The sequence below is a fragment of the Serinus canaria genome, chromosome 9, assembly GCF_022539315.1.
Source record: "Serinus canaria isolate serCan28SL12 chromosome 9, serCan2020, whole genome shotgun sequence".
NCBI classification, from domain to species: domain Eukaryota; kingdom Metazoa; phylum Chordata; class Aves; order Passeriformes; family Fringillidae; genus Serinus; species Serinus canaria.
Window position 1 is genome coordinate 14280259 of NC_066323.1, and position 25965 is coordinate 14306223.

General features: G+C 39.3%; 2 protein-coding genes across 6 annotated transcripts in view; one reads left to right on the forward strand and one right to left on the reverse strand.

The window, feature by feature from the left end:
* PLS1 (plastin 1) overlaps positions 1-3170 on the reverse strand; it is a 41959-nt gene extending 38789 nt beyond the window's left edge. Inside the window, exon 1 of one of the 4 annotated variants that reach the window (XM_050978028.1) lies at positions 3023-3170. The gene's annotated coding sequence lies outside the window, so the exon portion shown is untranslated. Of the gene's footprint in view, positions 1-2480; positions 2659-2833; positions 2988-3022 lie in introns of those variants that run through there. The other 3 variants (XM_050978027.1, XM_050978031.1, XM_050978026.1) reach the window with 3 other exon arrangements.
* Positions 3128-25965, forward strand: part of ATR (ATR serine/threonine kinase) — a 39012-nt gene continuing 16174 nt past the window's right edge. For both annotated transcript variants that reach the window (XM_050978024.1, XM_050978025.1), the window contains exons 1-27: positions 3128-3295; positions 3982-4073; positions 4979-5122; positions 5680-6569; positions 7579-7763; positions 8970-9164; positions 9383-9609; positions 10412-10564; positions 10710-10902; positions 11499-11758; positions 12166-12356; positions 12460-12560; positions 12866-13037; positions 13692-13859; positions 14645-14839; positions 15182-15367; positions 15851-15943; positions 17070-17200; positions 17394-17537; positions 18396-18489; positions 19217-19342; positions 20786-20992; positions 21199-21312; positions 22226-22341; positions 23204-23324; positions 24173-24310; positions 25471-25678. In XM_050978024.1, coding sequence (XP_050833981.1) covers positions 3237-3295; positions 3982-4073; positions 4979-5122; positions 5680-6569; positions 7579-7763; positions 8970-9164; positions 9383-9609; positions 10412-10564; positions 10710-10902; positions 11499-11758; positions 12166-12356; positions 12460-12560; positions 12866-13037; positions 13692-13859; positions 14645-14839; positions 15182-15367; positions 15851-15943; positions 17070-17200; positions 17394-17537; positions 18396-18489; positions 19217-19342; positions 20786-20992; positions 21199-21312; positions 22226-22341; positions 23204-23324; positions 24173-24310; positions 25471-25678 — 4903 coding nt within the window. In that variant the 5' untranslated portion in view covers positions 3128-3236. The remainder of the gene's footprint in view (positions 3296-3981; positions 4074-4978; positions 5123-5679; positions 6570-7578; positions 7764-8969; positions 9165-9382; positions 9610-10411; positions 10565-10709; positions 10903-11498; positions 11759-12165; positions 12357-12459; positions 12561-12865; positions 13038-13691; positions 13860-14644; positions 14840-15181; positions 15368-15850; positions 15944-17069; positions 17201-17393; positions 17538-18395; positions 18490-19216; positions 19343-20785; positions 20993-21198; positions 21313-22225; positions 22342-23203; positions 23325-24172; positions 24311-25470; positions 25679-25965) is intronic.

A 25965-nucleotide genomic window follows, 5' to 3' on the forward strand; every position in this document is an offset into this window, starting at 1 on the left:
GACTTGGAGCACTCACAGCCTCCCGGTGTTACTGCAGCAGCCCTGCAGATGAGGAGCCATAAGCACACCCTGACACTGAGTGGAACTCCTTAGTCCAGCTCACAGGACCCCTGGGCACCATCTCAGCTGCATTTCCCTCAGCACCGCCATCAGCCTGTGAGGTCTCAGCTCTTGAGGGCACCAAGGAACACACACCTGCACTTACACTCCTTCTGTCTGCCTGCAGGACAGCTGAGATTGAACTGCAGTCACACCAGCCTCTGGGAAAACAGCTCACAGACATCCACAGAGCACATGAGCCCCCAGAACAGTAATTATGCCTCAGAATTAAACAACAGGGGGCATAAAAGTATAATTAACACGCTCTTGTCCTCTCAGACCTGCTGGTCCAATGCAAAGTCAGTGCCTCAAAATAAGTACAATGACCTGCAGAGGCATGTGGTAAATAAATAATGAAAGCCAAGAAAGAGAGAGGCCTGAGTGTGGAAGAATCATTCAACTATACAGTGAGATGACTGCTTAAGTAGGGAAGAGAGAGAAAAAAATGAAAGAATTAAAAAAAAAGTAACAGCAACTTTGGCAGAAATCTTGGTAGTGCTGTATACACTTAGTTGTACCTATCTGCATGAATTTCTTCCCCTGATCCGAGTTCTACAAGCTGGGCTCTGCTCATCTAATATTCCTTTCACTAATATGAATCATCTACATTGGAGGAAAAAAGTCTCCAGGCACACTATATTCATTAGCAATTAGCCACTCTCTTCAAATGCATGGTAACATGTCTGCTTCTCCTCCTGCGGGCCAAGAGACATAAAAGTGCAACGCAATGACGTGAGAAAGAAAGAAGGAGATGCTTAGCCTGTGCTTAAGAAAAGCAAGAAATGAAAGCAGGTGTTTCAGGTGCTGTTTTCCTGGAGGGTCTATAAAACACTAGGGTGTGTGAGTGAGACTCCTTACATCTTCACAGCCCAAGGAAGTTGTTATGGACACTCTTCATGTGGAGTCTTCTAACACCAAGGTAGCAGGGGAAATTTGATGGTATGGTGAGAAGTCAGTAGATGGGGCTTTGCAACTGAGAAGTAAAATTCCCAGTTGAAGAATGAGGAGCAGAAGATCTCTCTGCTGATTTGTTAGAAGTACTTATTACAAAACAAAACAAAAAAAAAAAGCCTGAATTACATGCTCAGTAAATGCTCCCAGAAACTGCACAAAAAATTTATGTAGCAGTCTACCTGTGACAAATGAAAGCATTTCTACAAAACCTATACTAATATGATCTCACTGTTGACTCCAGAGGTTCCCATGCAAGAGCACTTTATGTGCCCCACCTATGTTTTATCAGCAAAACCAATCACCCTATGATTCAGTAAATTTAGCTTATTTCTTAGGATAACAGAGTCTTCCTGAACTTCCTAATATACCAACAGTACCCTGTTCTCTCAGGGATGCCACAGGAGTTTACATCAAATTGACAAGCAGTCCAGTTTACACCTTCCCTAGTGTGACTGTCATTTCAGTCTGGGAAATTTACATTCAGAACACTGCTTTCACAATAATAGATACTTTAAACTGAAATAGTCTAGAAAATTTTGTGTTCAAAACAACACTGATAACAAAATCCAGATGTACTTGGTCTTCCTGAACCATTAAAGTCCTACTTAACAAACCACATATAGCCACATGGTTCCTGCTTTTCCTCTATACATGACTCTAGAAAGACGAACATTTTATAAAGTCAGCTGGTAGAAAACATTGCAATACATGCTGAAACACAAACTAAGATAAAACCAGTTATATTCTGTAAAGTTTCTTGAAGTATTTTAGGTCCTTACCAAGTTACCAGCCTTTAAAAGGCCCGCAGAATTCTATTGAGATGACAAACATGTATTTTGCAGGACAGAAACAACCATCTCTGAATGAAATATTAGCAATAGGTTCCCGAAAGCATTCATCTGAAGTGCTTCAAGTAATTGAAACATACGTGGGCTGTTTTACATGCAAGCGACACAGCCCTAGCACAATGGAAACAGGCAACAGAATTATCCTCCGAGAGGATTTCATTTCAACCCCGAAAGAACGCTCAGCAAAGTTCATAAACAAATGCAGAAAGAGCCGGAGCTCCTAATGACAAAAGCAAAGCTCAGAGTTGTGTCCCCTCGCGTACTCTCTCTGCGGTTCACACCTGTCCGTGACCCTTTGTTTTATCCTCTTCTCTCCCGAACGTTCGGGACTCGCTGCCCAGGTGGGACCAAATGCTCCCGCTCAGCGCCGGCACCGCCCGGGGCCGCGCAGCGACCGCCTAGCTTCCCTTCGGGGCTCTCATCTACACCTTCCGTACTTACACACGTAAACATTTCCTAAAGTAACGCAATGAAAAGCAACGTACGCTCAGAAAGTAATAACAATAACAAAAAAGAAAGTCTGAATCTTACACACGCTGCTCACCGCTACCTGTGCGGAGGAGCGCCGAGCCCGCTCACCTGCCGAACGCGCCCTCCCGCCGGCTCCGCTCGCCGCTCGCCCCGGCCCCGCTCCCTCCGGACACGGCGCACGGCAGCACCCGAGAGGCGGCCCCGCGCCCCGCTCGCTGCCCACCTGCCCCGCGGCCCGTCCCGCAGTGCCAGCGCCCCGCCGGGTCCCGCCGCCACCTGCTGCCGCGGGGCCGGCCCGGGCGGGCGGGGCGATGGCGGGGGCGGGCCGGGGGCGTTCGGGGCCGCTCTCGGCGGGGCTGTCCCGCACCTGACACCCCGGTCCGTCCCGCCTGCGCCAGGAGGTGGCGGGCGGAGAGGGAGCTGCCCCGGGCGCTCACTTGGCACCGAAGTTTCCTCCTTACCGCTCCTAGCAGCGCGGGCGCTCCTCTTCTCGTTTAAGCCACTTAACACTGCGGCGCTTCCTTTCGCCCATCCCCTGGAGCCCCCGCCCGTACTCCGCCAGGCGCCCGCCGGGGCCGGGTGGTCCCTCAGTGCTGCTGCCGGACCGGCCGAGGATGGGCGGGGTGCGCTCGGTCCCCGCTGGGTGTTACCTGTCGGTGCAGCGCTCCGCACAGCAGAGCCCCGCTGGGGCGGCGAGGTGTCCGCGGGAGCCATCAGGGACCGACCCCGAGCCGCCACGGCCGCTCCGTGCACAGGGACGAAGCAGTTAAAGCCGAGCAGCGCCGGGAGAGGAAGTTTGGGCTCTGCCGGCCGCCGTCCCGCCGTGCCCGCCCCGCGCCGCACCGCCCGATTCAAAGCGGCGCCATGGCGGAGCAGGGCCTGGGCATGGCCTCCATGATCCCCGCGCTGCGGGAGCTCGCCGGGTAGGATGGGCCCGGCGGCCGCCTTGCAGGGCGTGTGTGTGCAGGGCTGCGCTGTGCTGCGCTGTGCTGCGCTGCGCTGCGCTGGGCTGTGCTGCGCTGGGGGAGGCGCGCCCGGCATGTGCCGCGGGGAAGGGGAGAAGGAGGTGTGCGAGGAGGTGGCCAGGCCCGCGCCTTCACTTCAGCTGGTCCCTTCTCTCGCCACCTGCCAGGGCCTGGCCCTCTCTCCCTGCCGTGTGGCGCTGGCAGAGCCTGACAGGAGCGGCCTGGTGGCCTCGGAGCCGCCGGCCTGAGGCTGACTGTGCTGTGAGCGCTCACTGAGAGCCGCACGAACTGAAATGTGCCGGGCTTTGAGTTTTAATGGCAGCACGAGCACTGGAGCTTTATACTACAGTAGGCACCGAGCTGATGTGGTTGTTCAATTGTATACTGAAAATGTGACCCTACAAGCCCTGAGTGCTGAGGGACAGGCCGGTCACTAAAACAAGAAAATTGAAAATGAGCTCCAACACCCCCTCCGCCCCCCCACCCAAACATCTACACACCACCAAGAAATCAATTTGTCTTTATTTTTTGAAGACTTCTAGAAGAAAATCAGTGTTTAACATCAAGCTGTTGAGACAGACTTCCAAGTAATTATTTTGTACTTTAAAATTGGTAACATCAAAATATCATTCTTTTAATTTTAGTGCTAGTCCAGAGGAATACAACACAGTTGTGCAGAAACCAAGACAAATACTTTGCCAGTTCATTGACAGAATTCTTACAGAGGTAGATGTTGGTAAGCATTACATTCCTATAATCTAAAATTGTCTGCCGTATACTTTAAGTAATTCCTGTCAAAAATAAAATTAAGAACCTTTAAAGAAAGTTTTAGTTGAATACAAGACCATTTATGACTTAGTTTTTAATAGAGTCAGTGATGAAGTATTTTCCATTGGGATGTGAAGTTGCCTGTGTAAATAAAGCATACACACACCTCCCAAGGAAGGAGGGGTGAATGCTGTGCAGGGTTGTATGGATACAAATGCTCCAACATTGAAAAGCAGGAGTGTCATGTAATGTCACTGTTCACAAGAAACACAGCTTGCACTTCTTAATATTCACATGTGTCTTTCAGAACTGAAATCTTGTCTGAATCTCAAGTAGTTTCCTTCGTGTACTAACCCTGGATAGTTGGGGGATCTGGATAAATCTGATATGATTCAGATACCTGTTTCGCTGGAGCAGCATTAGATATGTTCAGTGTTTTGTTAAACCTTCTGCTTTAGTAAGCTGAATTTACCATTTAAAACTTTTTATATTCTGGAGGTTTGAAACAATTCTCAGCATTGTTTCTCTAGCAAGACTGTAAACCTTGGGAAATGTTAAGTATTTGCTGTTCTTCACTCAACACACAGTTGGATAGAATTTTAACTGAATGTTAATACATTTGGGGTTAATAATATTTAATGAGTAATTTATACTTTTCTTCATACAGTTTGGAGTCACATAGGGGGCTTACAATAGGCACTCAATTATCTTCATAGATTAAAAAATATACTCACAATAAATAATTTGAAAGGTTTTATACCATATCATAGTATTTTAATATATTTTTAAAAAATATTTCTCATAAGGTGTGACCAAAATTTTTCAGTGGATTATTGCCATGCTGATTTGAATATTGTCTTATTTTTTTTAAAGTTGCCTTGGAACTCATTAAGAAATCAGATTCACAGCCAAGTTCTGTGATGTTGCTTGATTTTATTCAACACATCATGAAATCTTCCCCACTTATGTTTGTAAATGTGGATGGAAATCAGGAGGAAACTGAATGCAGTTGCATTGGTGAGTTTGTTAAAAATGTTTATATTAAAGCTTGGTATTTTCAGGATATAAATTTGCAGACAGTGGGATCATCCAAAAGAACAGGAAGGGGAAAAAGGCAGATATGTAAGTTTATCATTATAAATTTATGAGTGAATATGATGATAGACTTTGAATATCTTGAATGGATTAACATTTGTGATAATGGAAATTTCTCAGGACAGATTTTGACATTATCCATTACCATTGCATAGATACAATATTATATGGTGTTGATGAGATATGCTGTACATGTACTCATTGCCTGAGGGTATTTTTTTGACAGAGAAAAATGTTTGGAAATACCAGTGTGAAATGTGTGTCTTCCGTTCCCAACCCTCATGTTCTGCCCCCTTTTTTCCTCTTTTTCAATGGGATCTGCTGAATAAATGTCCCAGTGAAGACTTTGTTTACTGAGCCTACAAGCATTTATCTCAAGGAGTTTAGTTTTGGTGGTAAGCAATCTACTCTTAGGGAGGTTCTCAATTGACGATTTTAGTTTTTAACTTAATAATAAAAATTCTCTTTTATTGTTCTAGAATTTAGTAACTGGATCATAACAAGGCTTCTTCGTATTGCTGCAGCTCCAAACTGCAACACATTGCACAAGAACATTTGTGATGTCATCTGCTCTTTACTTTTTCTGTTTAAAATGAAGAGTGGCTCCATTTTTGAAGCACTAACTAAAGACTTGCTACATCTTTTTCAAGACTTAATCATCTTGCACGAAAGAGATGCACAGAAGCATCTCTGGGGAGATGGACTGGTCTGGCCAGTGACTGTACAGAGATTTTCCAGCAATATAAGTAACAAAGTGGGATATTTAAGACTGGCACCATTACAGCTGATGGGTATGCCAAATATCGAATATTTGGAAGTTGTATTAATGTCTATTCTGACAAATATTGTTGCAGATATCTTTTTTGTAAGACAAGATATTATTCTCTGGGGGATAGGCTGCTCCTTGTTAGAGTACAGCAGTCCAAAAGTTAAAACCTTGGCAATGAATTTTATGGTGAAGTTAATTCATTTAGGAGGACCTCCAGAACAGCTGGCCAGTGTTTTCTTCACGGTCTTTTTTGAAATTCTACAATCAGCACTTGAAATGGATACTGAGGAATCAGAACTCTTTGGAGAACCACTCTTACTGTTGGTGAGGACATTGCTGCCTTTTGAAGCAGATTCCTACAAAAATATTGAACCTGTCTACTTGAATATGCTGCTAGAGAAGCTCTGCTCGTGGTTTGAAGGGGATGTGTTTAGGTGCCTTCAGTCTGAAAAGCTGAAAATTGCTTTTTGCCACATGCTGCAGTATTTTCTGGACTTTGTACCAGCTGGCTACGAATCTGCCTTACAAATAAGAAAGACCCGTATCAGTACCATATGTAGAATTTTTGTGAATGTGCTTGGAACTCAGGAAGAACAGAAGGTAGGTTTCTTTTAAAAACTGAATTTATTGTGTGAGTAGGTCATATACAAAAACTTATACCTATGCAAAGAAAAAAAATCTAGGAAATGTAATTTTTAGTTGCATGTTTAGGTTGATACTCCTTTTTTCTCAATTGCTTCATGTGTTCATACAGGTCAGGGTTCTTAAATCTGTTGGATGTAGCTGGACTCCTGTTTTTCAGATGTATTAAACTGTCCATAAGCTATGCAGGCACAACTGTCTGTCCATAATCATAATATAAGATGGGAGTAAGGCCCAGAGTGCAGGCAGCTTTGCAAGTAGTGTGTAGTAGTTTGAGATGATCTTACTTTCCATTTTCTCTTAGTCATATTTGTTAGGGACAGGTAGACAGAAAAGATTAAATTAAAACAGAGTAAATGGTTTAGGTGGCAGGGACCTTTAAATGCCATCTATTCCAACTTCCTGCAATAAGCAGGGACAGCTTCAACTAGATCAGGGTTCAGAGCCCCACCCAACCTGACCTTGAATATTTCTAGGGATGGGACATCAACCACTTCTCCAGACAGCATGTGTCAGTGTGTCACCACCCTCCTAATAAAAAATTTCTTCCTGATAGTGAACCTAAATAAACCCTGTTTTAGTTAAGAAGCACAACAAGGTTGTTGATAATGACTTGTTGATAATGAGTTGTTGATATGCTGACTGCCTCTATTCCATACATTCATATGTGTATCCTACCTGTTTGGTAAACTTTGTGTGTCTGTGTGATGGCTCTGGTAGCAAGGTATTATGACAGGAACTGGAAAACAGCTGAACAAGCTGGATCCTCTCTGGTAGCACAACAGGAACCTTCATTGCTCATAAGAGCTTCCATCTTGTAATTAAGTTTTTTGAACTGAAAGGTTTTTATGAACTATTTTCTCATGATATTTTGCAATTTAATATTTTAAGTCAGAAGCAAATAGTACCACATCTTTGAGTAAGATGGAGCATACATCATGGTACCTCTGTTGTTTGTCCATCCCAGTATCTGGTGAGTCCACTTTATACAGCACTAAAAACACAAGCAGAAGAAATCTTTGAGGAGATTCAGCAGAACCAGCTGGAGAGCTCAGATACTGATGGGTGGAGCAGCAGCAGTGATGAAGTTCCAGACAAAAGACGGCGACTGAGCCTACCCACAAAACATCCAAAGAAATCTGCACCTTTAATGTATGGCACTTAGTAACTACTTTTATTGTAATTTGTCTGTTGAATAATAAGTGACAATTTCTTGAGACAGTTTCTTCTTAACAGATTGAAAGAGCTACTAGGGAAAAAAATCTAAATTGTATTTTGAGGGATCAAAATCTGTTGGTGATTTTTAAGCCAAGTTTATTAAAGAGGCTGTTTTGTTCAATGAAAATTATTTTCATTTTTTCCCACTGAAAACAAAGCTGAGAGAATGCATAGTATGACAGAATTCAGTGTGGCTGTGCTGTTACACTGGATGTACTTAAAGCAGATCTAGTTAAGTCAAGTTGTGCTCAGATGAACAAAACCAATTCTCTCAACCTCTGCTTGTGCTGTGCTCTCTGATTATCTTGGACTTGTGCCAGCACTTGACCTCTTTCTTGTCTTTGGGCACTCAAAATTGGCTTGGACATGCTGCACTCCAGGTGTGGGCTTGTGATCAGCCTTCACTCTTTGTCTCCAACCCAGGGTGTAGTTGACTTTCCCTAAAACAAGGTCACACTGCACTAATATTCCACTTTTCCACAAGCCTGCTGGGTCATTTTCTCCAAAGCTGCTCATTAATTAGTTAGCTGTCAGTCTGTTCTATTGCATCAGGGGGTTTTTTTGCCAGTTGCAGGACTTGTCATACAGACCTTCACAAAGTTCTTGTCAGCCTAATTTTGTAGACAGTTGAAGTCTTGTGAAAAAGCAGCCCACTTTTCTCCACAGAGCTGCACAGAGTGTCTCATTGTAGAAGAGAATTGAGTGCATGATTTTCCTGTCATAAATACATGCTGGCTCTTTCCAGTCACCTTCTTGTCCCTCATGCAGGTAGAAATGGGTTCAAGGAAGACTTTTTCCATAATCTTCCTATGGAGTGAGATTAGGCTGACAGGCCTATAGTTCCTTGGATTCTCTTTTTATGCCTTTTTCAATGATGGGTGTAACGTTTGCCATTTTTTGGTTGCCAAGACCTTCCAAGGACTGTAGAGTTATATATTTATAGCCTTTCAGATAAGTCTAATATGAGTCACACTAAGAGTTAGGATCTTTTCCTTCCAAAAAACACATTTAAGCTAAAGCTTCATTTGATATTTTCCTAATACTATATCAAATATGGATTAGCTCTGGTTTTGCTATGATTATTTATCTTTTCTGAAATAAAGTATGTGTTGAAAAATAATTAGTATGGTCAAATTACAGACTTAGCCCTGTAAACATGAAACTGAAGAGTGCTCTGTGGAATGCCATCACAAAGAAAGCTGCATCCTTAGTATCTGTCCTTGAGGAAGAAGTTCTGCCAGGGGATGTTCTTCAGGCTGTGGAAGGGATCACTGTAATTCTGCGATTGGCTGCTCTGTGCATTGTTCACTGTTCTCCCCCAGCAGATTCCACCAGGTAAAAGTACCAAGGGGAAACCATGGGACCAAGAGTTTCTTGTAACTCATTACAATTTGTGTAATTACATTAATGCTTGTCTGTGTGTCAGGATCAGTATTGGATGGGTGCTGTACATTTTGAGGAAGTACATTTTCATGCTGACTTGGCTTACAAGCAATTAATATTAAATGTTGTTTGTTGCATTTGTTGCATTCATGTGGTTTCTGTTTTAACAGTAAAGAGCATGGAGTGTCTCATCCACGTAACTCTGATATGTGTAAGAATACTCCAAGCTACTCTGATTCAATGGTGAATATACAGTTCAAGTGGATTTCCTCTGATTTTACCACAAGAGTAGTGAAAGTCTGCAGAAAGCTGTTAGAGGCTGCTACACAGATTGTTAACCTAGAACAAGTGATTGACAGAATAGTAAAAATCTTTGATGCTTTGCTATATGCACAAGGTAAGAAACCCCTTAAGATTGTCTTGTATTTTATAAATTATGAATTTATCTGAGTGTATTGTCTATTTTGGTAGAGGTGCTGAAATTATGAATCTTGTGCTAGTATTCCAACTCTTTTACAAAAAAGGTTAAGTAAAATAAAAAATCATTATTTTCTGTTTAGAGACCTTCATTTGCATTCCTTTATGAGCATCATTTACTTCTTTTTGTCTTGTACTTTTCTGTACTTCTGTTGATTTTTATCTGTTCAAGAGAATCCATGGGGATAGTGAAAATACATAAAAAAGGAAAACAACTTTAGCAGTTTTCTTTTAAAGACACAGAGAGGCAGCATAATTTACTGTCTTTGTTTCACTCAACAATTTCAAAGCCTGTGACCAGCTTCAGCAAACATCTCATGCGTGGTACCAAAAATATTGAGTACTTCCATGTTTTTTTAAAAGTAACTACTTGGATGGAGGACAGACTCAGTTACCAAGACTAAAATGTTATTATGAGTTCAGCTTACCAGACACCCAGCAGTCCAGCTGAAAGTCTTTGCACAAATCCAGAGATACCAAAGTTATATTCATTCTGCTGCTCATGTATTACATTCTGTCATCTGTTTAATGAGACTTTTAGGTTATTCTGATTTAGCACTAACTGATTTATTATTACATGCCTAAAAAGTATGATATCAACATGGGAGAATAGTGATACTAATCTTTGTTGATAGAAAAAGTAATATTTTGTAGCAAATTAAGAACATAAAATGTTTTATAAATGTTTTTTAATTGTTTGTTTTGCTGCTTCTTTCCCCTAGTGAAAATTCCACTGAGTGATCAGATTCTTGATGACTTATGTGGATTGATGTCTCTGCCCTGGATTTACAGCCATCCTGATGATTGTTCTTTTAACCCATCTATTTGGGGGTTTGGTCCTCTAGTTTTGAGTCAAAAAACTGCACAGAGTTTCTGTAAGTATGTTAAAGTATATAAAGCCTAGTTCCACTTTGGAATGATTGTTCTAAAGTAAAATTATTTTATTTGCCTTCTTATGATGAGTGATGGTATTAAAAATTTAAATCAAGTAATTCTTTGCTTTCTTTTTTTTCTCTTTAGCACCCCAAACTCAGTCACACTGTGTGTTCCTTCTGACTCTCTTCCCAAAAAACATTCATCTGGATTGGAGAATATCAGTTTATCACTGGGCATTACAAAGTCACCATGAAATAATTCGGGCTACTTGTGTTAAAGGATTCTCTCTCCTACTTCATCCTGTGCAGTCCTGCAGCATGATTCCCAGAGCTCTTTTGTATGTATAATGCAGTTTTTCTGTCTTTGTGCAAGAAGAAAAATGGGCATATAATAAATGGAGTATAAGCACAAAAATAAATGTTCATTTCATACAAAATTCGCTAGACTCGAATTTCAGAAATCATCAGATATCAACAGGATAGGTGCACTTGATGATGTCTGTGTGACAGAATAGTGTTCACTTACTATGTCAGTATGCAAGTTCCTTTGCTAGCTGAAGACCCTAATTTAAATTAGGAGGGGAAGGGAGATATCTTTGTCAGTGAAATCCATCTTGTATTTGTCCATATGTCTCTTAAAATCTTTGCAGCTTCTCTGCCTTTTTTATATATGTCATGGTGTCTTCTGTCCTTTTGTGTTAGTCTTCAGTTTCTTCTTTACAGCATGCCAGCCTCCCCATGCCCAGTGCTACTTCAAACATTCAACAGAACATGAGAGTGATCTGAAAAGGACAAAGATGATTTAGTGGGACAGATCATCCTTAAACTGTCCTGATAGTACTGCCAGTGAAGTTAGACAACTCAGACAAGGTAGAAAAGCAAATTTCTAGGTAAATGATCTATTAAAACTATTTCGTTTTTGTTTCCATTTCAGAAATCAAATCAAAGATGAGTCTGAGCTAGTCAAGGAGGCTTGTGCTGCTATAGTTGGGAAGTTATCTTGTTGTCTTTCTGGTCCATTCCACCTCCGACCTTCCTTAGCAGACTTTGCTGTTAAGGATGTTTCTAATGGTATTTTGTGTAGCAACCTTACTGTGACTTCTGCTCATGGAAAAACCTCTTCTGTGCAAGCCTGTGTTTTCAAGCCCTTTTTCATTCTGCTTGAGAGCAAAGCACCCAGTTCAGTAAAGCTAGGTATGTGGCTTTACCTTTAGTAACATTTACACTTCCATCTGAGGTACTAAGTCATTATATCTGTACCTTTCTCCATTCCTTTTATTCTGTGTTGGGTTTTAAATAGTTCTATCGATGTTTGAAGTGTTGTATTTCAGTTGACATCACTGCTGATATTTAAAGTTGTCAGTGATGTTCTTTTTAAGCTACCTTGGCTTAAATTTGGTCTATGGCTATATCTAAAACTGTAATACTTGATAAAATCTGAATTTTAAATATCTCCTCTGATTTCACAAGATTTATTCTTTGGGTTAAAAAGTAAAGTGTGCTTTATGGTTTGTTTGCCTCACTCTTTTGTGCGCTTCAGTAGATTTTGAAAAAACTATTAAAAGTATGTTTTCCTTTCCTCTTCCAACCATGCCATCCAGCATTTATAGAAAACATACCTCATCTTTGCAAACACCTGGATTTTAATACTGATGAGTCCAGTGTGAAGACTCTTGTTGGGTCTTTATTAAATCTAATGGAAGATCCAGACAAAGATGTAAGAGTGGCTTTCAGTAACTGCATAAAGAACATACTAGAATCCTTAGACTCTGAAGAAGGATTCATAAAAGAGGTGAATTCATGTTTATTTTTGGGTTTTGTTCCAAACTTACTATGGCTTTTGTTTCACTAGTGTCAAACACTAACATTTATGTTTTTGTTTTCCTGTGTATCAGCTGTTTGTTTCAAGGATGAAAGAAGCCTACACAAATGCCAAAATGTCAAGAAATAATGAGCTTAAAGACACCTTGATTCTCACAACAGGAGATATTGGAAGGTATTTTTGATAGTATCTTGAAAATTGCCAAGTTGTGTCAGTTTGTGATACAAAGTGCCCTTTCTTTAAGTGTAAGATTACTTATTTTGAAGTCATCCTTTCCCCCAGTCTGTTGCAACTGTACAGAGCCCTTGATTCCTGTGGAACATTCCTTATTCTGCCCTGTCACAGGAAGTACAGATAAGCCATGCAGATACAAGCATGGCTCATTTTGCATGATGGCGATTGCATGTTCTTCAGTCATTTTATTAATGCTACAATTCAGTTTTAATTTTTAATCCTTTTTCTTCTGCTTACTTTGTAAGGGCATCCAAAGGAGAGCTGGTGCCATTTGCCCTCCTGCATTTGTTGCATTGTTTGTTGTCCAAGTCGCCTTCGGTGGCCGGAGCAGCGTACACAGAAATCCGGGCCCTGGCAGCAGCCAAGGCCATAAAGCTGCAGGCTTTTTTCAGTCAGTACAAAAAGCCAATCTGTCAGGTAAAAAGAGTGTGTGGTTTAGAAAGTGCATGTAGTTGGGTTCTTTGTATGTATTTTGAAAATGGAATTCAAGGTCAAAATTGCAGTAAATTTCTCAAGGTGAAATTTCATAGGACAAGAAAGAAATTATTTAAGGAAAAAGCCCTACCAATATTCAGGAAAGAATGGGAAATCTTTGATTTTGTTGTGATCTCTCCTCAATAGTGTTGATTCTCTGTTTTATTCCCTAGATGCTTCAGTCTGAAATAGAGCTCTTGCATTCTGTAGTACTATTGCTGCAAGACACTATGGTTTAAAATTGGAATTTAAGTCAGCATTGCACAGGCATAATTCTGCCATGACTGATTCAGGTTTTTTGTTATATCCATCCCCTAATGAAAACAAGTTCTGTATAAAAAGAAAATTGTCAAAGCAGACTTTTCTAACTTTGAATATTTTTTCAGCAATGCAATATTTGAATCCAGAGTTGCAAAACTGAACGTAATTATTAAGTGGATGATAATCCAGTTCTGTTGCAAAGTCATAATCATAGATCTGTGTGCAATAAATGAGAGGGAAAAATGATGCACAGGAAGACCAGTGAAACTTTTGTGTTTAGTTTTAGGGAGTGAACAAGGGGAAAATAATCCTAAATACCTGTTTCTTCATGCTTAGTTTCTAGTGGAATCTCTGCACTCCAGCCAGATGGTGGTGTTGAGTGCTCCGTGCCAGGGCAATGAGCTGCAGAAAGAAACAGCTGCTCACCAGAGAGAAATGGCTCTGGACATGTTATCTGAGATTGCCAGTGTATTTGATTTTCCAGATCTAAATCGCTTTCTCTCAGTAAGTTGGTCAGTCATTTCAGTATTTTGTGCTGGGGAATTTCAATTTTAATTCACACTTTTGCTTGAGAATGCTGCAAGTGAGAGTGCAAATGCAGAGGAACAGTTTTATCAAGGAGTTAGAGGGATGAATACAGTGCCAATTCAAGTATAGTGGATAAGGAGCTAAAGTTTAGAATGCTCATTAAGTATATCTATATTAATGATTTAGTGCACTTGGAGGCATCCTCGGTAAGGTGTGATTTTTGCATGGAGTCAGCTTTCTTATTTCAAAAGAAGAAAGCTACTATTCTATGGATGTACATCTTTTTGATCTGGTTAGATATCTATTTTAATGAAATCCTAAGTAGCTTCAGAATCCTACTTGTGTCTTGTTTGTTGGTAGATGGGAAGTGCCCAACTCTTAAGTCAGCAGTGTTCTAGCTGAATCATAGGCTGGGTGAGTCTTGCATGTGGGCATATTGGCTTTTTGACTTAATTTTGGGGTTTTTTTAAGTATCCTTTTGAGGAGAATCTGGATTGACACAAAAAATGCTAGCTCACTTTTTGTTTACAAGTTTCTTAGTATGGATTAGATGAAGCAGCTCCTAAAGTAATTAGTTTTATCTGCATTTTTACTAGGTATATGCATCTTATTAAAGTTTTTCTCTGTTCATACCTGTGGTCATAATTATGACCAGAGATGTGTGTTGTGGTACTGACACAAATGGAACTTAGCCTAACCCTGGGGTTTTGGAGGGTTTGTTTGTTTGTTTTCTCCATTAACTGTAGTTCTTCATTTACCAGCGGACCCTGCAAGTTTTGCTTCCTGACCTTGCAGCCAAGGCCAGTCCTGCAGCCTCCACACTTATCAGAACCATAGCAAAGCAATTGAATGTGAACCGAAGAGAGATTTTAATCAATAACTTCAAATACATCTTCTCTCATTTGGTCTGTTCCTGCACCAAGGATGAGCTGGAGCGAGCACTGCACTACCTCAAGGTAAATTGGCATTTGCTCTGTTAGACCTGCAGATTAGGAGCAAAGATTGATGCATAAGGTTGAGCTTTCTGCTGTATTTAATTTAAGGTATTGCAAAGCAGAGGTTGGGAAATGGCAAATGCAGAAATTTTGTTGTTATTGTTTATAATCACTTCCATTGGCTCTGAGGAATGTTTCCAAGATATTTTATGAACTTAGCAAATTCTAAAAGCTTGGTTTGTCTAACATTGAGCTGTTTGAAAGCTTTGACTTCTATAACAAACCAACCAGAGCCCATTGCCTCCTGTCTGTCAGTGCTCTATTTACATTGTGATGAAATGAAGGCTTTTTGTTTGAGTGCAGAATGAGACTGAGATAGAGCTGGGCAGCTTACTGAGGCAGGACTACCAGGGCCTGCATAATGAATTACTGCTGCGGATCGGGGAGCACTACCAGCAAGTCTTCAATGGTCTGTCCATATTGGCTTCATTTGCCTCTCAGGATGATCCCTATCAGGGACCTAGGGAAATAACCTCACCAGAACAAATGGTAAGGACATAAAAATATTCATGCTCAGGTTTTTCAGTAGTTTCTTTCTGGCCATTGTGAGAGTGAAGACGATTTCCATTCTCTGATCAGCACTTATTTCAGGCAAAAAATGGATGAAAGGCTGACATTTCCTATTAAGTGTTTCTGTAACAGAGAGATCCATACTAAGTATGCATAAAACCAAATGTAAACAAAAAGTGCCTGAATAAACCAACAACACACGTGTAAATCCTAAACCAACAACACACGTGTAAATCCTAACATCCTATAAAACAGCAAGACCCACAGCCTAATAGGGATGTCTGTCAATAACACTGATATTTCTTAAGTAGCCACATATTTGAGATTCTTCTCATATGTATTTCAGAATAAGCATTTCATACCTGCTTTTTAATTTCTTAGGCTTTGAAATGTGTTAATCGTTTGAAGTTTTAACTTTTTGTAATTATTTGGGGTTTTAACATTTTTTTTTCCTCTCCATAGGCTGATTACCTGCAACCTAAATTGCTTGGTATCTTGGCTTTTTTTAACATGCAGTTACTGAGTTCCAGTGTTGGCATTGAGGATAAAAAAATGGTGCGTAAACTTTATTTTGAATATTAAAACAAAAATAAGCAAGCATTGTTATAATATTCCAGATTTACTTGTGTGATCGTGCAACTGTCATGGGAGTCTCAAAGGTACTAGGTCCCAAAATGATTCCTTAAAACTGATCTCACTGAGGGTGGGACTTCTCTGTAAGCTCAAAAGTTCTTGATTTCTTTAATGGTCAGATAGATAATGATCAGATAATAATGACAGATACATACTTCAGTCAGACATGGTGTATGCAAGGAGTCAGTCAACCAGGAATTGTAGGGGAGAAATCCAAGTGTATGATTTTTAGTGCGAGAACCAAACACCAGTGGGAGGATGAGGGAATGTGGGAGAAAACTGGAATTACTGCATGGGGTTATATAAGGACACCAAAGGGTAAAGAAAAAAGATGGAAATCCAGGAGATTAGTTTTGGTTCCCGCAGAACAGCTCCTTTAAGCTTTGCAGTGGAGTGCATTTAGAGAAATTAGAGGTCACAGCTTGAGACAAAGTGAAAAATCTACTGAAGCAGTGCTTCCAACCACAAGACTGGCCTTTTAGCCTCCTCACTGTAGATGATTTCTACGGGAGGTTTCAATGCTAGAATGTACATAACATTTGTGTTGACAGACTGCATTTTCTCTGGTGTTTTTTTTATTTTCAGATATTCATGTTAAAATGTTCTCATTTTCATAGCCCCCTTTCTGCATGCTTTCTGACTTTCCTAACTTGTACAGCACTTCTTTTGCTGCACCTGCTATTGTTTCTATCTTCTGTTTTTGTTCTTGTTGAGTTTCCTCTTGCATGATCTTTTCTCAAGCTCAGGTTTATTCTGTGTTACTGATCTGTCACGCTGGACATTTTACTGCCTTGTTTGGTGTACTGTTACTGTGACTGAAATATCTCCTGCATCTCAGTATTTCTCTTCTGTCTTTCACTGACAACTGAGCTATTACCTGTTCCCTGATGCTTGCCAGTCACTTCTGTGAGCAGTTGTATGTCAACTCTGTTGGAGTTTTCTTGGTTTGATTTTCCTTTAGCAAGGGTAGCCAGATTTTAAGAGAAAATATAACTCCTACATGTTTTCCTGAGTATCTAATACATTAAAATGACTTTCATCTGTCTAGGCTTTAAACAGCCTGAGGTCTCTAATGAAGCTCATGGGTCCCAAACACATCAGTTCTGTCAGAGTGAAGATGATGACCACGCTGAGAACAGCTCTGAGATACAAGGATGACTTCCCAGAACTGTGTTGCAGGTGAACTGATGGTGTACCCAAACAGTGACATCCCTGCTATTTCTGTCCTTTAATGCACTGTGTTGTTTTGTTCTGGACAGGAATCTAAACCACAGTGCTGAAATAGCTTAAAGTGCTTCTCATGACTCACCTGAAATATTTCCTGCAGAGAAGAATCATTGATTATATTGTGTTGTTGCCTTTTCTTGTTTAGAGCCTGGGATTGCTTTGTTCGAAGTCTGGATCATTCCTACCTTGGCTCCCTGCTCAGCCATGTGATAGTAGTGCTATTGCCCCTCATACATATCCAACCCAAGGAAACCACAGCAATATTCCACTTCCTCATAGTGGAGAACAGGTACTGCACAAAATATTTTCAATTATATGGTTTAAATCTTGCAACAGGGATGAGGATAACCCTAAATTCAAGTCATCCAGTACTGAGACGAGAAAATTTGTTTTTCTGCTAAATAGTTGTTGTTCTATAAAATTGCCAGTTCTCTAAATTGTGTTGAGGTCTTGAAATGTAACAAGCCTCATCTGAAAAGGGGTTTTTATGTTGTCCTTATAAATATATATCATGCTGTGGCCAAGTTACAACCCATTCAGACACTGAACCCTGCCAGGTTGTCTTCAGTGTGTTTATTGCACTGATATGGAAAATTAGTTCTCTCTACAGAATAATGATGATAGCTAACATTTGCTCTGAGCTAAAGAGAAGTGTACAGAATTGGAAATGGGGAGGAAATGAGTTCTTTGTTTTCTTCAATAATTAGAGGTATAATTATGAAGTGCACAGATTATTATGTTGAGTAAGGTTTCATACATTCCATTCAAATTGTCACACCAACTGAAAATAAAATCAAAGTTTAATACAGAATGCATTAATTCTCATGATTTAACCTTTTTGAAAATAAGGTTGAGTCATAATTCTTTTTCATCTTAAATTTTGTAGCATAAAAGGGGTGTTTTTAGGAATGTTGCTACTTAATACCTTGATTACTTTTGATGTGTTTTCATTTTTCTTACCAGCATTGTATCATACCAACAGTTTTCACAAAAAAAGGTAGTAACAGGAATATTAAGGCTTTGTAGAAGGCCATAGCAGCAATATTGAAAGAGATTTCTTCATTGCTTTATTTGGATGGGTTTTTTTGGATTCAACTAAAGTTTGCTGTATTCTTTGTAATTTTTTTTTTTTTTTTGATAACATTAGGGATGCAGTACGAGAATTTCTACATGAAATATATTTTCTACCTGACCTTCCTGAACTAAAAGAAGTTCAGGTTGTCCTTCAGGAATACAGAAAGGTACAGCTTTTCTTATTTATTTGCTTGGCTTTATTGCATAAAATGAATTTATGACAACTGAGGAAAACATGTAAAGTGTATTGTTAAGTGGAAATACACTTATCTACCTGTGATACATAAAATAGGTTTTGTGTATCACAGACATAGTTTGAAGGATGTTCTGATTCTTGTTTGGAAATGAAATACACTCATGTTCAACATTCTTCTTTCTGTAGCATCTCCTGAACCCTGACTTTTCTTCTCTTTTGTGACAGATTTTAGGATGAGAAGTCAACAGTTTTAGCTATGGCCATATTGTCTTTACAGGGAGCAAATTTTGTCTCTTCTTAGGAGTACTCTATGTTCCATTTCATTTGCTTGTCCTCAGAATGATTAGGTTATAGATGGGAAGTAGCAATTATTTTGTGGGAGGGATGCAACAAAAGTAGAAATTAATTTGATTTTAGACAGACTTTAAGCAGAGCATTTTCTTCCGATTTTATAATTTTTATTCACACTATCATTTTATTTACCCCAAAGTAAAATATAGCACCTTTTTGAGTAAAACATTTTTTAAAATGGGCAAGAAGACAATGGTATGTGGATATAGGCAAGAATGTAAGCAAAAAGACAGTTGTTTCCATGTATTCTTGCTTGTGTTCTTTGAGATGCTGTTCAGCCATATTCCTGTTATACTTTGAGTCATATTCCTGTTATACTTTACTTGAACTTCTTATATTATTCTCAGGAATCCTCCAAAAGCACAGACTTGCAGACAGCCCTGCAGCTGTCTATGAGAGCTATTCAGCACGAGAATGTGGATGTTCGGATTCATGCACTTACCAGCCTGAAAGAAACGTTGTATAGAAACCAGGTATAGAAAACCTCCTTCGGTAGACCTAAAAATAAATCACATTAGCACCTGGACCAAAAGTCTAAAACTCCTTGTTGTTACAGGGTGTTCACTTGAACTGGGTTCTTCTCCTCAGTTCATTTAGCTGTTTCTGCATATAATGGGGAAAATGGATTCTTTTTCATGACACTTCTGTGTAGGTGGATTTTCAAATCCTTCAAATTTGTGATGCTGATTTAGCAAGGCTAGTGTACTTTTTTTTTTAACTCTGAGGAAAGATGTATCTAAGAACTCCATTTCAGCAATTTATTATGTGGGCTTGTTGCCTCTTTAGGGAATGTATGGCTTTTGCATCAGGAACCTCATACATAAAAGCAAGGGTGTGGGCGTGTGTGTAATATATGAAAGAATTAAGATGTCCTTGGACCACCTTAGACCTTCTTTTTTTTCCTCTTCCTTCTTTGTCTTCCACCCTCAACATTTTGAATCCATTGATCATATTCAAAAGCATCTTATAGCCATGTACAAGCTGAAGACATTGCTTTACAGTTCTGTGTGGTTATTAGCCCAAAGGGTGTATGTGACCAATTAGAAAAAGTAATAAATCTGTACCCTTAATAGTTATAAGCTTGTGGGACACTCTTTAGCCAGAAATTAAAAAAAAAAAAGTCCAGCTAAAAGAACAAATAATCATTGTGTGTACTTCTGGCCAACCAATAATTCTTGCAGCTCAGGTCAGCAAAATCCTGCTGTGCCTTGCTGAGTTAGAGGTCTAGCAAAATAATTGAGGCAAATCAAACTTAATTAGTTCCACAGCTTGTGGAACTATTTGCTCTGTTATGTTGGCTGTAGTTTCAGTTTTCATTAAGCATAACAATGACAAACATTTTGATTTTTTTCTGTATTTGGACTAAATGTGAAACTGAGGAATAAAAGCTGGGCCAAAGCAAAAAAAGAAAGAACACCCAATTAAAATGATGGACGTTGATCAAAGGACTTGAAATCCTGGGCTTTGTAGAACTTCAGAGTGACAAAATGTTCAAGAACTGACAAATAATAAGAATAGAAATGGCAGCAAACCCAGAAGGTATCACAACAGTTGCATGAGAAAAATTGGGAGGACGTATTGGAACATATAAGAAGAGGGATAAGTAACTGAAAAAGATAATGTAGAAAAAGTAAAGAGGTACTTGGTAAGATAAAGAAAGAAAATGAAGTTAGTAGAGAGGTGCATGATAATGAAAAACAATATTGGCCATGACAGCATTATTAACTGAGGCCCAAATCCCTCACACATTTGTTTAGTCCTTCCTAGGGTGAGAAGCAGATTAGTGCAATTGGACTGCAGTTACAATCTGAACTCATGGCTAAATGAAATTGGAAGTGAGTTACAGGTTGAAGATTTCCGAGATTATTTACAAATATGGTTGTAGAATGACTCATCTTTATTATTCATCTTCCCAGGAAAAATTGATCAAGTATGTCACAGACAGTGAAACCGTGGAGCCCATCATCTCCCAGCTGGTAACGGTGCTTCTCATCGGCTGCCAGGATGCAAATTCCCAGGCACGACTGCTCTGTGGAGAATGTTTAGGTGAACTGGGAGCCATAGATCCTGGCAGGCTTGATTTTTCAACAAGTGAAACTCAAGGAAAGCACTTCACATTTGTGGTAAGAAGCATTACAGTAGGGTTTTGTTTAGCATTAGGAATCTTCTAAAAGTCCTCAGGAGTAGGGAACCTCTTATCTCTTGACCCTTTGAAGATCTTGACTTGCTGTCTCACCTAAAACAGTTTTGAGTTATGCTTCCAAGTGGTTATTTACAGATACAGCTATTACTCTGTTTTAGTAAAACTGTCATTCTGTTTGTGATTAAGGCTGGAGTGGAAGATCCAAATTTTGCCTATGGATTGTTAATGGAACTGACCAGAGCTTTCCTTGCTTATGCTGACAATGTTCGTGCTCAGGATTCTGCAGCATATGCAATTCAGGTAAGATATGAGGTTAGCGCCTACTTTCATTTCACAGATTATTTTCTGTAACATTGAATTTAGAACTGTGCAATACAATTTTTCATTTTTAAGTATTTGAAACTTCATCCTGTAACAGGTTTAAATTAGAAAGTACACTTAGTATTCTGGGTAATCCTCAAATAAGATAGATGGATTGGCTTTTGTGTTACAATATTTTAGGAGACATCAGATGTTTTAGAGGTAACTAGCAGTCCATACACAGGGATTAAGGAGTAATCCTGAGAGTGGCTTAGAATTAGTTCAGGTTTCTCAGGCAGAAATGAAAAGCAGTATTCCTAAGATGGTTTCTGCTTACACTTTCAAGAAGCAAGTGAAAGGGAGCCTACCCTTATTTTCAGGCTCTAGTATTTTGTGCTGGTTTTATTTTAGTGGATGGGGGGTTTTGGTTGCTTTTTTGTTCTCGCTGTTTTTAATGTTTAATATCTCTGTGAAAACTTCAGGATAGCTCTTTAGTCCAGGAGAAAATAGGTGGCCCTATTTAGTCGGCAGGATAAGAATTTTATTAGCATATGCACAAGATTGTGCACTTCCTGCGCAAGGAGGAATCAGACTAAATTCTAGTCCTGGTTTATTGGCAGATGTGAAGAATACAAGATAATGTGGTCCAAACACCAACTGGAGAATCTGGGGAATCAGTAATTGAAATCAAAACTTGCCTAGTAACAGAGGATTAACAGTGTTGGATAACAGTTTTGTAGTTATGATTTCTGAATTAAGCATTCCATAACTTCTCTCTCATTACTTATCACAGACTCATTCAGGTTGGAAAGATCATTTATACATTGAGTTTTTGGTCGTATGCACAGGGTTTTGTACTGTGGTCATGAAAATCCTCAGTGCTAACTTGGTGATGCAAACCATCCCTTTTCAGGAGTTACTGTCCATCTATGACTGTAGAGAGACAAACACTGACTGCCCTGGCTCCAGGCTTTGGAGGAGGTTTCCTGAGCATGTGCAGGAGATCCTGGAACCTCACTTAAACACACGGTATATGACAGCTAAAGGAATGGCTTTTCATAACAGATCTGTTGGGTTTTTTCTCCAGGCTAGTATTAACCATATATGGTTTTGTGACTCTCACTCTTCTGGGAAGAGTGATACGTATATATACCAAATTGAAATAAGGTCTTTCTACTAAAAGCTGAATTATTACTTACTTGAATGTAATTCTCTCGAAATCAAACAAGCAAAACTTGGAGCTCATATTTTGCCCAGGTCTGCCTGTTTGTCCTTAGAGCATTGACTTATATGATGTTTTGAAGCTTTTGTTTTTCTTTCCCCTCTGCTCAAATCTACTAGCATCCTATTAGTCCTACCTTCTATAGAAGTAGGAGGAGCTCACTGAGTTTTAATCTGACTTTTTCTTCACATTATTTTTATCATTACTTCAATGAAATGAAACTTCAAATTATGTTGGTGTCTTAACTTGAAATAATCAATGTTTCCCTTCTATTTCCTCATGCTCACCTGTGATAAGCTTTTACCTTTTCAGAAAACAGACTTTTTGGCCTTTCTCAGCTTCCATGTATGCTCTGGGTTTTTCCTGTCAAGAACATTGTACCCAAATATCTATCAAACTTCTTTTCTTAAAACTGATTATGAATAGCACTTTAAAATATACTGACAAACAATCTATCAAGTTATGAGAATTTTTATTTCATATTTAATTTTAAGAAGCTCTAAAATAAGATGTTGACTACTGAAAGTGTGAGTTTTAATTCTACTTTTAAAGATTCAGAAGACAGAACTTAATATTGCTCCAGTGAGGGAATTTCATAACTAACAATTGCTGTTGTTTACTGTTTAAATGAATAGTTCTTTTTATTAAATGGATATTTCAAAATTACAGGTACAAGAGTTATCAGAAGGCTGTAAACTGGTCTAAGGTGAAGAAGCCAATTTACTTAAGCAAATTAGGTGATAATTTTGCAGAATGGTCAGCAACTTGGGCAGGTTATCTTATAACAAAGGTAAGAAAATAAATCTTTCTGTAAGGCTCTTTGCAAGACAGTTCTTGAACCTCATTTCAGTTTCTGCAGGTCAGGGATGGATGGGAGAATATGGCTGTTGGCTACAGGCCTCTTACAGGACTTTCCTGCATCTACAGCAGGGTACTGCACTGGTTCCTGGTGAGGCTTCACAGGCGGTGTCAAAGCCAAAAATCAAGGAAACTTGTCTTTGCCCAGACGCTCTTGTGAAACTGGGGGCACTGACAAATGCTTGTGCAAAGTGTCTGAAATGCTTCTGGATTTACCTTCTCAGTTTTGGAAAGATTTCCCAGTAGCTCCACAGTCTTAGCATATAAACAGTACTTGTATCTTCTTTTTCTTTTCCCTTTCCAATATCTAAGTGACCACTTCCAAATCAGCCACAGTAAGAAGTGAATTGAATTACAACAGCTCAATAATTACACTGTCCTCTTCCAGATAGAGTAGAATTGAATGTCTTCATAATATCCTACTTTCTGCAGGCTTTTAAGGGCAGAAGAGAGGCTGAGTGTAGTGGCAGACTCTCAGCCTAAAGTTTTTTTCTATGGCCAGTGCAAGTTCACAATGGTGTAAAAACACATAGAAAAGTAGAAGTGTAAGCAGTACTTCCCTGTCTTTTTTCCTGTCAGCAGTTGCTACATGTAATAGTAGCTACCATCTGGTATCCCTGTTGCAGATTTAAGTCTGATGAATCTTCTGTACGAGACAGGTATCTTAAAATTATTTGATGGACTAGAATTTGTGTTCATCAAAAAAAGGAAATCTATTGGTTGTTCATGTATTTGCACTTTTGTAATGATGCTTTTCCTGGAAATAATATTTTTCTATAGGTGCGACATGATCTTGCCAGAAAAGTCTTTGATTGCTGCAGTATTATGATGAAAAATGACTATAAAGTGACAATTTATCTGCTTCCACACATCCTTGTCTACGTTTTGTTGGGATGCAGTCAAGAGGATCAACAAGAGGTGAGATGTGTAAGATGTAGTGTTTTTCACAGAAATGGTCAGCAGCTGTTCTTCATAAGAGCTGCTCAGCTCTGTAGGCCTACATGAACAAATTGTTCCGGTGTTAAACTCCTTTTTGTGTATTAATAATAGAAATAATATAAGTTTTCACACAGGGTTTTGAATATCCTCATACAAGTTTGTGTTGGAACTGCTTTTCTGCAGATTTCCATCAGTTGGGCCTAGGATGAGATATTATGTGGTTAGTCACGACTGCAGTAACATCAACAGCTGGAGTGGTACAAAGAGGAAGTGTGCAACAAAGCCAGTAAATTGAACTTGTATAATTCCAAGAATTCACACTCATAATTTTTTCTTCTCCTTTGCATACAATTATAGTTTCAGTGGATAAACTATTCAGCTGCCAGATTCATGGGAAGCAGGATTCATGGATGTGTTATAGCAAAGCAGGGGTGGGGGAGAAGTCATCCTGATTTCCTTCAGTTTGCTTGAGCTGTCAGTGCATGTGGCCAAGTGCTGCCATTTATCCTGGGAGCAGCACGTGTATGTACAGAGAGATGCAAATTTGCAAGGTATCTGTAAGCATGTTGTGGGTGAAACAAAGAAATTAGAAGATACTGAAAAGTATAACCTACATTCCAATTATTTGAAATTTCACAGCTAAAATATTTGTGTTTAAATATTGTGGGTGTGTAGAGGCGTGTGATGATTTTTCCTCTGTGAGGAAATACATCCACAATAAGCATCTGTTATTTATGTTAACTCATATTTTATGGACTAAAACAAACAGAAACAGATATTTTGTCAGGGCATTTATTTAAACAGAAGCAAAAAAGTAGAACTGTAATCTTGTAACCAGTAGATAACTTGATTCTTACCAAATCTTAAAGTATTGTATTTGTAGAAGAGATGCAGTAGCATTTGTTGTGTCTTGAAACCTCAAGACTTTCTCTCTGTATGGAATCCCTTGACAACAGCTTCTGCTTGGTTTGCCATTTCTTCCTTTTGAGATTGTGAGACAACAGTATCATGAAAATAATCTCCAAAATATTAAAATATACACTTAAAATATCTAGTATTTTAGATTGACTTTGATGTTAATTGCTGTTTCTTGCTATTTTGCTGCAGGAATGACACTTGTGTCTTTTACCTTTGTGTAGGTTTACATGGAGATTATGGCTGTTCTGAAACACGATGACCAGTCCAGCAGGAGGCTTGAGGACAGCGCATCTGACCTGAGCCAGCTGAGCACACAGACAGTGTTCTCCATGCTGGATCATCTCACTCAGTGGGCCAGACATAAGTTTCAAACACTCATTGCTGAGAAAAATGCTGGCAAGTCTAGCAAAGACAGAAGTGATCTTAAAAGTGAGGGATGCTTATTTCATTTAAAATGTCATTGACATTATTCTAAGAAGTATTTTATTTATGTTTGCAGCTTCACATTGTGATCATTTACAAATGCTGCATTAGTATAATATGTAATCTCTTTTATGATTTCTTAATGTCATGTTGTGCTTTCCACCCCTTCTGCCCCAGATGGATTGTTCTGAATGGCTGTTGCAAGAAATACAGATTTAAAATTTGAACAATGAAATGTTAATCTTTTGATAGTTTTCTAAATATTCTGTTTAACTGAATATAATACTATATTA